Source organism: Manis javanica, chromosome 8 (assembly GCF_040802235.1).
Source record: "Manis javanica isolate MJ-LG chromosome 8, MJ_LKY, whole genome shotgun sequence".
NCBI lineage: Eukaryota > Metazoa > Chordata > Mammalia > Pholidota > Manidae > Manis > Manis javanica.
Window position 1 is genome coordinate 1,171,427 of NC_133163.1, and position 16,352 is coordinate 1,187,778.

At 57.9% G+C, this 16,352-nt stretch overlaps 1 protein-coding gene across 2 annotated transcripts in view; it reads left to right on the plus strand.

The window, feature by feature from the left end:
* The window catches only part of BRF1 (BRF1 general transcription factor IIIB subunit), a 50,539-nt gene that overhangs the window by 4,123 nt on the left and 30,064 nt on the right, over window positions 1–16,352 (plus strand). For both annotated transcript variants that reach the window (XM_036991650.2, XM_036991651.2), the window contains exons 2-3: window positions 3,134–3,214; window positions 11,211–11,384. In XM_036991650.2, the coding sequence (XP_036847545.1) occupies window positions 3,134–3,214; window positions 11,211–11,384 (255 nt within the window). The remainder of the gene's footprint in view (window positions 1–3,133; window positions 3,215–11,210; window positions 11,385–16,352) is intronic.

The window sequence follows — 16,352 nt, forward strand, 5'->3', positions numbered from 1 at the left end:
GAGTGGGCCTGCCTCCGTGGCATCCCCTCTGAGGTTGTGCTGGCCAGCATTCCTGCGGGCCTCTCCCTCGAGCTGTCACTGCCACTCCTGCACGCAGCCCGGAGGCAGAGGGAGCTCCCCTGAGGCTGCTGTTTCCTTGGGGGTCCTTCCCCTTGCCCAGGGCACCCCCACAGCTCCCAGAATCCCAAGTCCTCACGGCTGTGGCTTGGCCCTGCCCTTCCCTTTCTGGTCTTGCAGCGTTGGTGACACTGAGCGGTGCAGCCGTCCACATGCCCCGCAGTCTGCCTGCAGGGCCCACACGTGGGGCTCCCAGTCCCAACCCCGTGGTCCACAGGGGCAGCCTTTGCCTGGCTGCGCCCCCACTCGATAGTTAAACCTCTGGTGGCTTTCTGGCTGTAGGATGTTCTAGAATGTGTTGGATATTCCTGGAAGTAGAAGGGCTAGAAGGCATCTGGAGGGCCTGCTGTCATTCATGTCGTTCAGCCAGAGATGCCCAGGCTCTGGCTTCAGGACTGGCCCATGGCGTTGGCCTGAGGTTTGCTGGGTGAGCACCTTTCATGCCCTGCGGTCTTCAAGGGTCTCACCTACTGTGGGCACAGTCCCGGTTTGCTGCTTAGAACCGGCTGCATCGGTTTGGCAGCAGGTTGAATGACTTTCGCCCCCTGCTGGCTGGGCCCAGTGAAAGAACTCAGTCTGTGGAAAGGACAGGTAAGAAGACCCCTGTGTCTCCTGGGAGCGCAGGGTGAACCGAGGCTGCTGGGGGGCTGGGAGAGTGCGGGGCGGTGTGCGTGTGCAGGCATGCGCCCGGAGGGGGCCAGGTCAGGAGGCAGCTCCCAGAACAAGTGTAGCAGGAGTGGCCCCAGGCAGGCGGGGGCACCACAGAATGGGCAGTAGAGGCCCTGGAAGTCAGCGAGGGACTCCGGGAAGAGTAGGTGATGGGGAGGACTGGGTGGGGGTGCCCATGGTGGGCGTGGCTGCAGCTTCCCTGGGGTGGAAGCTGGGTCGAGTGTTGGAGACGTGAGAGTGGAACTCACCTGGAATGAACATCGCCATCAGCGGGTGGCGGCTCTGTGAGGCCTGTCCAGGCAGGGGGAGGTTGGGAGGAGGGACCCCCCGCACCCCCCACCCCCCGGGCTCCTTCTTCCTGGTGAGTGGGGCACTGGGGTTATGCCTCCTCTGTCCTTTTTCTGATGTAGTGTTTTTCTGGTTATGTGCTAACAGCATACCCATTTTAATTAAAACAGTATGGTGATTTTTTTTATTTTTCTAAAATAAGAGTTGGGAAGTGCTGGGAACAAAGAGGCCAAGATGTGTCTGTCCTGGTCAGGTGGCTGTGAGTGATTGTGGCCTTGTTCAGTGGTTCCTGCATCTAAAAGATTAAAGTTTAAAAAAGCCATTCCCACCAAAGCAGGAGGTTGGGAGACACAGGTGGTGATTCCAAACCCAGGGATCCCCTGTCAGCCCTGCAGAGCTCATAGGTGACATGCTGGCAGAGGGATGGGTCTACCCTGGGCCCTGCATGGTGCCAGCCCCTCCCCAGCCCTGTGGGGGCACACTGCCATCCATCTCCCTCCCCACCCTGTACGGCCAGCTTCCTGAAGACACCATCTGTGGCGGCTCCCCAGGCAGCCCTAGAAAGGAAACCAACACGCCAGAGGGACAACAGAGCCTCACCAGGCCCTGCCGCTGTCCCTGGGCACTGCACTCTCTGCAGTGGGCCACTGGCTCCCAGCCAGTCCCCACCAGGAGGTGGTGCTCCTTCCCTGCCCAGCCAGGCTGGCCCCGTGGCCGCCCAAACCACAGAGGCGGCTGAGGACAAGGCTCCAGGCCTGAGCCCTAGGGAGGCGGCCTCCGAGGGCTGCTGGGCACCTCACGTCCCCACTCGCTTGTGGCCTGGCAGCTGCACAGCTGGGCCTACTCGTTTTCAATGTTTTCTTGGCTAAACTTACTTCATTTTGTTTCCAGCCAAACCTGAGAGTAATTTTGCCAGGTCTTGGAGAATCTCGTTGTCACTGGTGGGGCTTGGTTGCGGTCATAGATATGCTGGAGACCGCGGCTGTTTGCACTGTCTGTGCTGGTAGATGCCCGTCGATGGCCCTGATGCCCTGACACCCCAGGAGGTGGGCTGCCTGCTTTTCCAGGGGCCTGACCCTGATTTTAGAGATCTGGCTTCCCAGTTCCCGTCACTTCTGACTTTGCTTGTCACCCTCACATGTGACCCTGTGCCTCTGGCGGGCCCTGTGCTCTCCCTTCCCCATGTGGCTAAGTCTCGGGGTGTACTGCGGAAACCTCCTGTCCTTTGGTCTGTACTTAGTAATGGACACACTGGCCTGGGGGCGCCCACTTCCTTCACTGGCTGCCGGGGCCCCTACATGATGCTCATTTATTTGATGGTTGTGCTTCCATGGTGGGTTTGCGAGTCTGGTGAGCTGTCTGAAAACAGGGAAGTCCCTTTTTGAAGGGTGACAGGACAGGAGTCCCAGCCCTGAAGCCCCGCAGAGCAGAGTGTGGGACTGCTGGGGTGGCTGGGAGCTGTTGGGAGTGCCAAGGCAGTGCCCGCAGGTTTGGTTGTGGCTGGCTTTGAACCGCAGCTCCTCAGCTGCAGCTCTGTGGGTGGGCCGCACACAGGTGGACAGAGGTGTGCATGCCCCCTGCACACCAGGGGCCTAGGGGCTCCGGGCCACAGAGGACATGGTGCCATCCTCCAGGGGCCTGCAGACAACTGTGGGGAAGTGGGTGTATTAACCGGTGGGCACCGTGCAGGTTTAACTCCTGTGAATGGGCTGGTCCAGCACCCAGGAGGGCTGAGGGCAGGGGGCAGGGGGCAGGGGGCCGAGTGGGCCAGGCCAGCCCTGTAGTGTGGAGGCAGCTGTGCTCTTGTGCATATGGGCACGCCCTGGAGTGGAGTGGCCTGGTCGGTGCTCAGAGAGCACGCGTGCATGTGCCCCACTGTGGCTCCAGGTCAAGGCCCCACCCCGAGGGCAGGGCGGAGAGAGAGGGGCTTCCTGGGGTGGGCGGTGAGAAGGCCAGGGAGGGTCCCCATCCAGAATGCTGGCCTGGCTGCTGCAAAGGGGCCGACCTGATCCGTGGGGATCTTCTCCGAAGCTCTGGCTGATGGCTGATTTGTTTCTAGGTGCCGGCAAGACCCCGACCCTGGGTGGCGGCTTCCACGTGAACCTGGGGAAGGAGTCAAGAGCGCAGACCCTGCAGAACGGTATTTCCCACCTCGGGGGCTGGGGGGCTGGAGCGGGTGTGGGATGAAGGCCCCGAACAGGCAGCCTGCGTGACCCCACCCCTGTCGTCGTCTCCACCAAGCTCAGGGAGGCTGTGCTTCCTGGAGGAATTGTTCCTGCAGTCCCTCCCCCACCTGCAAAGACAACTGTCCCACCACACCTGCTTGTTGTTGGTCTCAAGTCAGCAGGTACAGAAACAGCAAATTTACAGCAATCTGAAATGCATCTGCCGTAAGTTCATTGTGTTTTGTAACAGTATCAGTCCACAGCAGGTTGGAGAAACGTCCTCTCAAGTCCTTGACCTGTTTGTAATTGGATGTCTTCTTACTGCATTATAAATGTTCTTTATATGTTGGCTATACGACTTAAGTTTTTGCCCATTCTTTGCTGTTTTCACTCGCTGGTGGGGTTCCGGGAGGCCCGAAGGCTTTGTTCTGATGGTGCAGTTTCCCTGTCCAGCCCCATGTCGCCTTTGCTTCTTGTGTCGTGACGGAGGAGCGCTGACCGATTCCGTCCGGATCACCGAGGCTCTGCTCGCGCTCTGAGTTTTGTGGTTTCAGCTCGGTTCTAGGTCTGGAGTCACTTGGTGTTAGTCTTTGCATGTGGGGTGCGGTGAGGGCCAGACCCCACTCCTTTGCATCTGGGTCTCCAGCTTTCCCAGCACCGTTTGTTGAGGACGCTGTGCCTTCCCCGTTGGCACCCTGGTCGATTATGTCTGGACTTGCCCCCCGTCCTGTTGCCTGTGTCCCTCCTCCTAAGCCGCACTGCTGTGGTTCTCACAGCTTTGTAGCAATTAGCATTGTTTTGTTGGTGGTTCTGAGACCCTTGCATTTCCGTATGAATTTTAGGGTGCGCTTGAGAGTCTCTGCACAGCAGCTGGCTTCTGACAGGGCTGCCCTGACTGTGTGGGCCGTTTGGGGAGTGCTGTCAGCCGAGGAGGATGAAGTCTTCTGATCCCTCAACATAGAATGTTTTTCCACTGATTTAGGCCTTTAATTTGTTCGCTTTTTGTGGTTTTTCAGTCTAAGTTTCACATTTCCTTTGTAAAATTTATTCTTAAGTGTTTATTCATATTCTTTTTGCTGCTACTGTAAATAGAGCTTTCTTAATTTCATTTTGTGATTGTTGTTGCCAGTGTGTAGAAAATATGGTGAATGTTTGTATATTGATTTTGTGTCCTGCAGCCTTGCAGAATGTGTTCATTAAAATAGTTTTCCACGGATTTCTTGGGACTTAACTGTACATGAGACCATGACATTTGCAAGTAGGTGAGCTTAGCTTTACTTTCCAATCTAGATGTTTTATTTCGTTTTCTTGCCTGGCTTGAACGTCCAGCACTCTGTTAGAAAGAAGCGCCCTGGTCCAGTTTCAGGGGGAGAGCGTCTGGTCCCCCACCATCACGTGTGAGGCCAGCTGTGTTCAGCTCAGGCAGACACGTCCTGCCGGGCCCTCTCCGACCTCTCCTGGGACCTCTCAGGAATGTATGCACATCAGGGCGCCTCCCGACTCGGCGCGTCTGCGTGCTCTGTGGCCTCTACCTGCACACTGGTCAGCTTCTCCCTGCTTCTTGAGACCCTACCTCCCCGTGGACAGGGGTGGCCAGCGTGGACATGGCCGACATCCACACCAGCCAGCTACCATCAGTCACCTGGTGGGCTTGTGATGATTACTTGCATGAAAATGTTTTCAGATTTCCCTTGACCTTTTTCTTTGACCCCATGGGTTTATTATTAGCGTAGTTTGTTCTTTCTTTACTTCCAGCTTGATTCTTCTGTCGCTAGAGGTCCTAGTCTGCGCGGTTTCAGTCTTTTAAAATGATCTGGCCCCTGCCTTCTGGCCCAGCATATGGCTAGTCATGATTAGCTTGGGCACTTGAAAAGTGCATTTTTCTGCAGTAAGTGGGGTGTCTGTGCATGTCACTCGGTCACATTTCCTCCTGAGCCTGTGCTGGGTGTCACTGAGGGCATATTAAAATCCCCACATTTGTGGCTTGTCTTGTGGCTTGTCTCTGTTTGGCCTGGTTTAGGACTGTTATTCATGCACAACCACGGGCACATTCTTGGCAGGTGGCTGCAGTGTTGTGGCCTTTGTGCCCACTTTCCTCTGCTGGTGTGACCACAGCCTTCTCCCTTTGGGATCTTCTGCGCATGAAGAACTTCATTTCCAGTAGAGAATGTGTGTGTTTCCAAAAACCTGTGGTGTGTTTACTGGAGTAGGGTGTGTGTCAGACCTGAATAAGGGGCACAGAGCAGCGTATCGTGCAGATACTCATGGCAGTAAAATTGGGACCCAACAATGAGATAATCCTTGTGATAAGAAAACTTGAACCTTGGTGTAAGGAGCAGTCAGGGCAGAACTCGCACACTCCTCAGAAGGGGTGTCAGTGGGGTTGAGGTGAGGTGTTCAGGGGAGTCCTGGATACCAATGCAGCCTTTGCACAGGGGCCCCCACCTGGGGCCAGTGCCCGCAGCCATGCGCCTGCAGGAGGGGCTGGCTCTCCTCCGCCTGCCCCGGAAGGTGTCCCCTCCTGCCTTCGTTGCCTCCCAGCATCGACCTTCTCCACCTGGTTCTGGCTGTGGGGCCAAGGGAGGCCACCGAGTCCAGCCCCAATTCTGTTGATCTGACTGACCAGTGCTGTCCTTGTCCGGCCTTGAGCCCGTGCTGTGGTAGCCCCTCTGTCCTAAGAGATTTTCCTCTCTTTATTCTTTACCCCAGTGAGTTTATCCTGATTTTTCTCTCCTTACTCTCATTTTCTGCAGCTTTTGGGGAAGGACACAGGGCAGATTCTAGCACGTCCCCAGACCCTGTCTGAGAGACGTGCTGGTGCGTGTGTGGTGTGTCGGCACTCTGCCTGCCTCTGGTTTCAGGTTCGTGCTCATTCTTCCATGTGCCCTTTACTGCTGTTGCCGACTTGATCCTTGGGTGCATTTCTTTCTTCCCCGTTTATCCTGTGGTCCACTCTCCTCCTGCCCCCAGGGCTTGGCAGGTTTATGTGGCCACAGTTCCTTTCGCGGCCACCCTGAGCTTGTTTGTGAAGAGCTTCTCCCAGAAACGGGAGTCGGTCCATTGTGCCCTGCAGAGGAGGACCCTGGGTGCCTTCACTTCCCACCTCCCCCCCTTGGTCTGTTGGGTTTAACTTCAGCTGTTACTATTTTTGTTAACTCTTGGTTGCCTCTCTTAGAAAACAAGAAGGTTGGAAAATGAACAGCCTGATGTCTGGTACCTCCGTGTGTCGCAGTTCAGGCTGATGTGGGGTCGCGCCCCCACCCTTGCTCCATGTGCTCTTGGCCCGTCCTGGCCCCTGCCACGTGCTCACCTCTGGCTTTGCTGGGGACGTACTCAGGTCGTGGCCAGGGGGCGGGCAGAGGGGAGCCTCGTGCCAGAACATGGCTGTCCCTGTTCCCAGGTGCTTGTCGGGGGGCTTGGGGCAGCAGGTCCCGCCTCACACTAAGTCCCCCTGGGAGTTAGTGGCCCAGTGTTGCCAGCAGGGAAGGGTCATTCCCAGTCTGAGTTCTGTTTTTGAAGTTTTTTTATTTATTAGAAATATTTTTAAAATTCAGATGCATACAATGAAATGCACAATCTCGGTGCATGGTCTGAGTTTTGATGTCTCTGTTTCTCCTCAGCAGGGACCTTTGGGGATTCGCCTCTGCCTCTGGGGCTCTAAAGATGCCACTGAGCAGGGCTTCGTCCACCGGCTCTCTGCCCACTTGCACTTGGGAGACATTTCTTGGGGGATTTTTTCCCTATTTTGTGCATCTGATTTTCTTGGTATAACATGTACAGTGGGTGCATCAAACGTACTGACCTGAAGTTGAAGTGCTTGGTAAATTTACGTGAATTAAGGTATGCCTCACAGGCCAGGGCAGAGCATAGTTGCTGTACCCCAGAAAGCTCCCAGTGCTGAATGGTTTTATGTGTGTTTCTGCTTCTGACAGCTGGAATCAGAGAGGGTGTCCTTCTGGTGTGTGTGAGTAGCGGGGGCCCCCACGTGTGGCTCCGTTGCAGCCTGTGTACGTGCCTGTTGGTGGACGCCGGTGTTCCTTCCGGCTGCCTGCGTGAGGCTGCTGTGCACGGCTCTGTCCGTTGCCCCTGAGGGGCCCCGGGAGCGCCTGAGAGGGGCTCCAGGGCATCGGGCGTGTGCTCCTCCAGAAGGCACAGCCCGGGTTGCATCTGCCCTCGCCCCGGCAGACGACGTGCAGGCCCAGAGGTCGGTTGCTGCCAGGCCTGGGTGTTTCTCGGCTTTCCTAGCTGGTCTTTCCAGTGGCGTGCAGAATACGAGGCGACTGGATTTGCTGTCCTGGTGAGCAGCGTGTCCACCACCTTTGCGTCCGCTCTCCGGCCCCTGGGAGGTCCTTTCTCTGGGAGGTGCTGGTTCATCATGTCTTCTGCATAAGTTCTTTCAAGAAACTGAGTTACCTTTTTCTTACTGGTTTGTCAGTGTTCTATATATAGTCTGGATTTGAGCCCTTTGTTGCTTATACATATTTGAGTTCTTCTCCCAGTCAGTGGGTTGTCTTTTTACTTTCTTAATGATGTCTTCTGAGGAATAGAAATGTCTTAATTGTAGTGAAGTTCCTACATATCAGTAGTTTATAGTTTGGGGTTTCTGTGACTTGTTTAAGAAATTCCTGTCTATTCCTGTCTATCCCAAAGCGTGAAGATCCTCCCTTGTGTTTTCATTGTGAAGCTTTTTGTTTTATATTCCAGATTTAGCTTTGTGATCTGCCTCAAGGTTTTATTTATATATGATGTGAACTAGGGGTTGGGGTCTATGCTTCCCAGTGTGAACATGCAGTTCCAGCATGTTTATCAAAAGGACTGTCCTTCCTGGGGTACTTTCCCGGTCCCTTTGTCACAAATCGGGTGACTCTGTGCGCGCTAGTCCACTCCAGGCTGTGACATTGCAGATGCTCGGACCGCTGCAGGCGGCCCCATCTCTCCTGGGGCCCGGGCTCCGGTGTCCTGATGACCGGTGACGGGGGCATTGCGGGCCGGTGGGTGAGCCCTCCAGCCCTGCTCTTCGAGACTCTCCGTTCTTTCGGCGCCTTTGCATTTCAAAGTAAGTGATGGAGCCAGCTGGTTGGTTTCCAGAAGAAAACTCACCCAGGTTTTGCTTGGGGGTTACACTGAATCTGTAGGTCATCTGCGGGGATGACTCCATGTTCGTACAGGACACGGTGACCGGCAGACCGCCCTCCGTCTGCAGTCATGTCACTTAGATTCTTACTGCTGGGCCCCTGGGCCCCGGGGACTGTTAGGCCCTCCCGTTAGAGGTTCCCCAGCCTGTTTTAGGTTAGGAGAGGGCACTCTTGTCCGGCTGCTGGCCTTGACATGAAAGTGGTGGATGTCTCTGTCCTTAGGAGTGATGTCAGCATTCTGTCACATGCCTTGTGTTTCTCTGTGTTGGTGTATCAGGCACACGGACTGGCCTCCCTGCGCCCCTCTGGGTAAACGGCATTTGGTCCTGAGTCACTGTGCTTTGTTTTCTGTAAAAGCTAATGTGTGACTTACCAGATTCTTCCTTAAATGTGTGTAAGAATTTACTCGTGAAGCCAGCTGGGCCTTGATTTTTCCTTGTGAGACTATTTTAATTACATTTAAAGGTACAGATTGCTTTATAGGACCATTTACATCTTCTGTTCCCTCCTGTCCGTTTGGCAAAATGTGCATGTCTGGTCAGTGTGCCTCTGGAGATTCAGTTCTGTTTGCTGCCCAGAGCTGTCAGGGACATCCTCCTCTTATGCCCCCGGTGTCTCCTGGGGTCAGCAGTGTCCTCTCCCTGGCACAGCCCCTGGTGCAGGCCTCGTGGGGACAGTGTGACATGTGGCCTGCTGCATACGCCTCTCTCACTACTCTGCTCCCCAGGGGACCCAGCTGGCCCGTGGGGGGGGTCTGCAGAGTCTGAGCAGTGCCAAGGGCACCCGCCCTGTGTCCCAGGCCCTCACCCTGCACTGGGGCCACTCCTGTCCCACTGCCACCAGCCTGGAAGGATGCTCTCTGGCGCCATCCGGCATGGGAGACGCCAGAAGCACGACAGCGTCCGTGGGCCAGTGCGTTGATGCTTGCAACCCCCGGGAGGCAGCTCAAGGAGAGCAAGTGATGGCGGGTAGTCAGGAGCTGGGCCATGTGGGTTTGTCTCTGAATCGTGCCTGAGCCTTCATATGCGGCACCCGCGGCATGTGGTTTACTGTCTGTCAGGTGTGCTCACTGGACTCCCACAAACCTCAGTCGCTGCCGAGGGTACAGTGGGTGTGGCTGCTGAGGGCACAGGGCTTACTTTAGGAGTGATGAAAATGTACCAGATCACGGTGATGGTCACATGGCCGTGAATGCACTGAAACCCCTGATGTGCACGTGTCGGGGTGCCCTTCACAGTGGGTGCATTGTACCGTGGTAAGGATGCCACGAGATAACTTACTCTGGCAATTCCAGAGCCCGGCCTCACATGAGTGCCCCTGGGGTGCACCTCTTACCGTTTGTTACAGGTCCCAAACACTTGCCAAAGAGCAGGTAGGAAAGGCCCCAGTGCCGATGGGTCTCTGTCAGTGCCCTGCTGTCTCTGAGCCTCACTGGGCGTGCGGGTGGGCTGTGTCTGCCCGATGTGCCGAGTGTATGCTATGGAGAAGTGGCTATCAGTCTTGCTGTCTTTCTGTCCAGTCGCTCAAGGTCTTGGCTCTGCCCAGGCTGTGGCCCTAGGGGCAGTGACCCTGGCCCCATGTCCGTTCAGGCTGACTGGCACTTCAGAGCTCCATGGTCTCTGGAGCTCTGTGGGGCATGCTGACCAGCAGGCCCCTTGGGCAGCATCAGGCCGGTCCCCTAGCTGCCAGGCCTTACACTGGCCGCTGGCTCCTCGGCCCTTCTTTGGCTAGTGGTCCTGTGAACAGCATGTGTGGGGCAGGTGAGCCAGACGAGACCAGGTGGGCCGAGGTGCCCGCGCCTCCCCAGTCCTTGTCCGGGTCACAGAGAGCAGGGAGTCGGCTCCTGATTTTTGTGGGGTAAGCAGAGGTCCCTGGCTTCCTCCCTGGCCCACTTGAGGGTGGCCATCACCGGAAGACAGTGGTCTGGGTACCGGAGGACCCGCTGGAACCGGGAGTCTGGCGGTCTGTGCACTGTGGCCACCAGCAGGCAGGAGTGCGTGTGGCTGGGCCAGCATGGTGAGGGAAAGAGGCCGACTGCAGCCCTCGCTGAGCTGCGGCCCTGCTGTGGCCTCTGGGCCTCTTTCTTCTGCACTGTGTGCCAGGCGGCCTCAGCTGCTCCTGGGCTGCAGGCATGGGAACAGCGCGCCAGCCCTTCTTGCTGCCGTCACTGGCCCATACATAAGGGAGGGGATTGCTCCAGGGAGAGGTGTATGTGTAGACGGAGTCCCGGGGCAGCCGGCAGCCTGACCTCCCAGGGCCTGGCCGCCCCTCCCTACCCGCTTCCACCTCGCCAGGATGGCACCTGAGGGGCTAGCGCCACTCCCCTCCGGGCCCAGAAGCGCCAGGCAGTGGCTTTCAGAGGAGAGGCCGGCATGGGCACTGATCGGGCAGGCCACGCAGGCGTGACCAGTCTCCTGGCTGCTGGAGCAGGAGGCAGGGCCTGGGGCACTCAGCTGGGGGTGGGGGACTGCGTGTGGGCCCAGGGCTGTTGGGCTGGCTGTCCCCTGGTGGCAGTTGTGTCCGTGTGGACCTGGTGGAGATGCCCTGTGCAGGCACCCCGAGCTTGGGCACCCTGGGAAAGGTGCTGCCAGCCTGCCTGGGCAGGGAACTGATGCCATTTCGGTGTGGAGCGGAGCATCTGTCACTGGAATCGTATAGGAGATTCCCATCCGGCGTCCACCCCTGAATATGGAGACACACATGACGTGAGCTTCGAAGCGTGAGAGGAAACGGGCGAAACTGTGCCCTGACCTCAGCTTTCCGGGGCGCCGACGTGGTGCCCTCCTGGTGCCGCGGCAGGCCGTGTGCGCAGGTGACGTGTCATGTCGTGTCCTAGGGCGGCGGCAGATCCACCACCTGGGGAACCAGCTGCAGCTGAACCAGCACTGCCTGGACACGGCCTTCAACTTCTTCAAGATGGCTGTGGGCAAGCACCTGACCCGCGGCCGCAGGATGGCCCACGTGACCGCCGCCTGCCTCTACCTCGTGTGCCGCACCGAAGGCACACCGCGTATCCTTTGCTCTGGGGGCCTCCGTGAGGGCCCTGTCTCGGTTCTGGCCGGCCCCCTCCGACTCGGGGTTGGGTGGTCACGGGCCCTGGGCGTCTGCGTCTGATCGAGACCCCCTGTCGGGTCGATCGTCGGACAAATGCAGGGCGTCCCGGACTCCAGGTGGCCTTTCACTAGTCGAGCAGTGAAGCAGGATGGCCCATGGCCCCTTGGCTTCGGGGGGCCGGTTGTGGCCAGGCCAGTCCTGAGGCACTGGGTGGGTGGCCGAGCAGGGACGCGCTGGCCTCTTCCCCACCTTGCAGGCTCCTCCCAGGGGACCTGGCCTGTGCTCTTCCTGCACTGGGTCATATACGCGCGTGCGTTGTGCTGTGGCCCTGCAGATGCTCACGTGCATCTGAATTCTGCCCACTGTGTCTTCAGGAACACACCCCCCACCTGCCCCCGGGGCTCTCTGGCCCTGCACACTGGCATCTGCCCCTTTGGTCTTTTCCCTGTCGCTCTGGGGCCCTTTCAGCGGTCCTGCCTGGTCTCCCCAGAACTGGGATGGTGCGGCCCTGTCCTCCTGGCCGCCCCCACCCCCCGTTCCTGCTGGGCAGCCTGCGCCCTGACGTGGCGCGTGCCTGATGGGGGCCTGCGGCTCCCTCCCTGAGGCTGGGCCTGGAGGCCCCTGGAGCCGTGGTGTCCGGCTCTGCTCACCGGCCACCCTGCTGGCCTGCCTCCCTGCCTTTCTTCCTCTCCCGTGTGCTTGCCTCTTGCTCTGGGGGAGCCTTGCCTCCAGCGAGGCTTGGTGTATGTTCGATTTGAGGAGCTCGTTATGTCCTCTGAGGGCCTGCTTTCAGACCCTGTTCTCAGTGGGTGTGTCGCACCCGTGTGGGGCAGCAGCGTGGCCTGGGAGCCCCCCTCTCTTGGTCTGGGGGCTGCCCCGCAGGCTTTGCGTGCTGCCAGTGGCCCTGGCCACCTGCTCCCGTCTTGGGGTGGGGGGCTGCGTGCGGGTGAGCGCCTTGGCTGCCTTTGGGTAGGGAGGCTTCCTGCCAGAATCTTTCATTCAAATGGCATCTTTAAATGTTAAAGCTTCTCGTTGCAAAAGTGTCTAAAGCATGTGTATGCTTTAAGGGGGGTGCTTGGCACCCAGGTGGCTGCCCGGGCCTGCGCGTTTGTTACCGCGTGCCTTCCCAGCCTTGCCGCCTCTGCTATTCGCTGGCGTGGACGGACGAGCCCCACCCAGAAGCCTCGTGGGGAGGCGCCACCTGTGAGTCGTCACTGCCTGCAGGGGCCGGGGGTGGGTGGGGGGCGTCAGGGAGCCCATCACCTGTGAGTCTCACCGCCCGCAGGGGCCGGGGGTGGGTGGGGGGTGTCAGGGAGCCCATCACCTGTGAGTCTCACCGCCTGCAGGGGCTGGGGGTCGGGGGCGTCAGGGAGCCCATCACCTGTGAGTCTCACTGCCCGCAGGGGCTGGGGGTCGGCGGCGTCAGGGAGCCCATCACCTGTGAGTCTCACCGCCCGCAGGGGCCGGGGGTGGGTGGGGGGCGTCAGGGAGCCCATCACCTGTGAGTCTCACTGCCCGCAGGGGCCGGGGGTGGGTGGGGGGCGTCAGGGAGCCCATCACCTGTGAGTCTCACCGCCTGCAGGGGCCGGGGGTCGGGGGCATCAGGGAGCCCATCACCTGTGAGTCTCACCGCCTGCAGGGGCCAGGGGTGGGGGGGGGAAGACAGGGAGCCCATCACCTGTGAGTCTCACCGCCCGCAGGGGCCGGGGGTGGGTGGGGGGCGTCAGGGAGCCCATCACCTGTGAGTCTCACCGCCTGCAGGGGCCGGGGGTCGGGGGCGTCTGCATGGAACGCTCCCACGCCGATCACTGCGCCTGCTCCTGCCCCTGCCTGCAGAGCCTCCTCTCCAGGCCCCAGGGGTGCTCTCCACTCCCGCAGGCTGTGACCAGCAGGTCTGGTTCAGACATCCGGGTGGGCCTCAGCGGCTGCGCTTCTGCCCCTCCAGCCACACACGCCCCTCTCAGGGCAGATGGGGACCTCGTCGCACTCAGAGGACGGAGGGGTCGGGGGCTCTCCCGTCTCCCACTGGGCTCCCAGCCCACCTCTGCCTGCGTCCGGCTGCCCCTTCCCTCTGCTCACCTCCCAGGGCCCGCCAGGAATTAAATTTTTCTTCATTTTTTAGAGCACTTTTAGGGCTCACAGCAAAATTGAGAGGAAGTACAGAGATTTCCTGTGTGCTCCTGCCCCCCACTGCAGCCTCACCCTGTATCCCCTCCCGCCAGATGGTGTGACTGTGCGGCTGACAGCCGCATGCTGACTTGTTGTCGGTCATCATCCCCGAGGCGTATTTGGGGCTCACTTGGTGCCACCCATTCTGTGGGTCTGGCAGATGTGTATTGTGTGTCCATTGGTAGAGGGTCCTACAGAGTGTGGCCAGGGGGCCAGAGGACGGCTGAGTGACATGCATCGGAAGGTGCCGGCATCGCTGGGCGTAGGGAAGTTGCAAGCTGAAGCCGAGAGCAGGCTGAGCTGGAGGGGACTTTCCGTGCCCAGTGCCGGCCTGCATGTGCCGCCTGCCAGCCACCCCACACCACCCAGTGAAGTGTGCCAGGCGTGTCCCGGTCACCTTCCATCATGCGGCTTCTCGACATGAAGAGCTCCTGCTTTAACGGGGTCCAATCTGTCCGCCTTCTTCTCTGTGGCTAATGGTTTTGCACCCGCCTAAGAAAGCTTTGCCTGCCCAGACCGTGCAGACTCGCCTTGTGCCCTCACAGAAGCCTCTTGCTCCGTGTTCCCGTGTCTGGGACCAGAGGAGCTGGCTTGTGTGTGGGGAGGGGGTCAGGGTTGCGCCTGTGCCCTGGTGTCCATGTGCTGAAGACCATCTCCCAGCGTGAGCCTGGTAAACTCGGGTCTGTCACTGGCATCTCTGACCCCTTTGGTTGGTATGTTTGCCCCCCCTTGGGCCAGTGCCAGATGCTTTAGAAACAGTGGGTTCACAGTGCATCTGGGATCTCAGCATGAGCCCACAAACTCCAGCTGTTCTCCACCTCAGGGTGTTGGGGCTGCTCGTGGCCCTGTTTTCCTGTGTACCTTTTTGAATCAGGTGTCTATTCCTGTAAATCACCTGGGGTTTTGATTGGGGTTATGGGTCAATTTGGGGACACGACATTGGCTGTCATGATACCAAGTGTTCCTGGCAGTGGCTCCCTGCTCAGGTGTTCTCTGCTCTCAGCAGCGTTATTTTCGGTGGGACGTCATGCGTGTCCTCCATTAGGCTTCCCCTGCTATTTGTGTTGTGAGGTGTTAATGTGAATGGTGTCTTTGTTGCTGGCGTGCAGTGTGGTGGGGTTTTGCGTGTTGACGTGACGTCCTGCCGCAGGCCTTTGCCTGTCAGCTGTTCTCTTTGCACCTGGGGTCTCCTGTTTTGTTCTAATGCACGTGTGTCCTCTGCAGCTTTTGCTCCTGTCTTCTGGCGCGTGTCATTTGCTTTTCCCAGGTGTTTGCAGGCCTGTGGCAGCCCATGTGCACTGAGGGGCAGGGGTGTCCTTGCTGTGCCCCGGGCTCACCTCCGCCTTAGATGCCTGCGGTAGGGTCTTTGTAGGTGCCCACCACGGGCTGTGGGCACGTGTGGAAGGGGACGGAATCTGGTGCGGTGCCCTGCAGTCCCTGTGGTGTCCCCTTGTGGTAGTCCCGTTCACGTTCTGCCTTCTTTTTCTTTGATCCCTCTTGCCAGGGGCTACCCGTTGTCAGTCTTTTTTTCCTTGGTAGCAGCTTTATCCAGCTGTAATGTGTGCCATTAACCAGTAAAGTGTGCAGTTCGGAGGGGGTCTTAGTTGTATTCGTGGAATCGTACAGCCGTCACGCAGAGTCAGGACGTTCTCACCTGTGCAGAAAGAGCTCCATCCCCCTGGGCCTCCATCTTTCCTGCCCCCAGACCCCAGCAGTCTGGTTTCTACCCTTGCGTTTGCTGTTCTGGACACTTCTTGTAAGTGGAGTCGTGTAAATGTCACCGGTAACTGCATGTGACATCTGGAGGACCTGCCCAGCGGCCGCTTTGTTTTGCCTTCCCGCGCTTACATGCAGCCCCCACCGTCCCGGCCTGCAGCCCGTCCATACGCCTCCTTCAGGGGCTAGTCCTTTGCTTTGTTGTTCATCTGTATTGCACATTTATTTTTTGTTTCACTGACACCTTTTCTTATTTTTCCTTCTGTTTGGATTTACTCTGCTGGTTTTCCAGCTCCTTGGGACAGATGCTTACATTCCGATATTAGTCCTTGTTTTCCTACATCGGCATTTGAGACTAAATTTCCCTTTGGACAGGTTTCAGCTACATCACAGTTCTGATATGTCATGTTTTTATTATAATTCAGTTCAAAACATTTTCTAATTGTCATTGTTTTTCTTAGACTCTGAGTAATTTAGAAGCGTGTTGCTTAATCTGAAAGCAGGTGGGGGTTTTCTGGTCATCTCTATGCTCTCGGTTCCTAGTACAAGTCCACGTGGTCCGAGGACACACCGAATTCCCAGTGTGCTGAGTTCTGACCTACAGCTTGGCAAACGGTCTGTTCTGGTAACGGTGCCATGTGTGCGTGTCCACAGAGGTGTGTCTGCTGTTGTCGGGGGAGTGTTCTCTGGACGTCAGTCAGGTCACACTGGTCGGCCACTTCTAACCCTTGCTGACCTGTCCGCGAGTTCGGAAGAAGCACATCAGCATCTCCAGGGCAGATGAGGACCCAGAACCTCCCTTCGCCGTGCCTGCTCCTTGCATTTATCCTGCAGCTGTGTTACTAGGGCGACACGCATTTCCTAGGTGGAAATGGCCCCTCAACCTTAGGAGGTCACTGGCCGCTTGCCTCCCCTCAGTGTGCCATCTAATGCTATAACTAGGCCCACTCACTTTGGCTTAGAGTTTGCCAGACTTATCTGTCTTTTTCCATCTTTTAAAATTTAACTTTTCTTGATATATTTAAATGTGTCTCTCAGA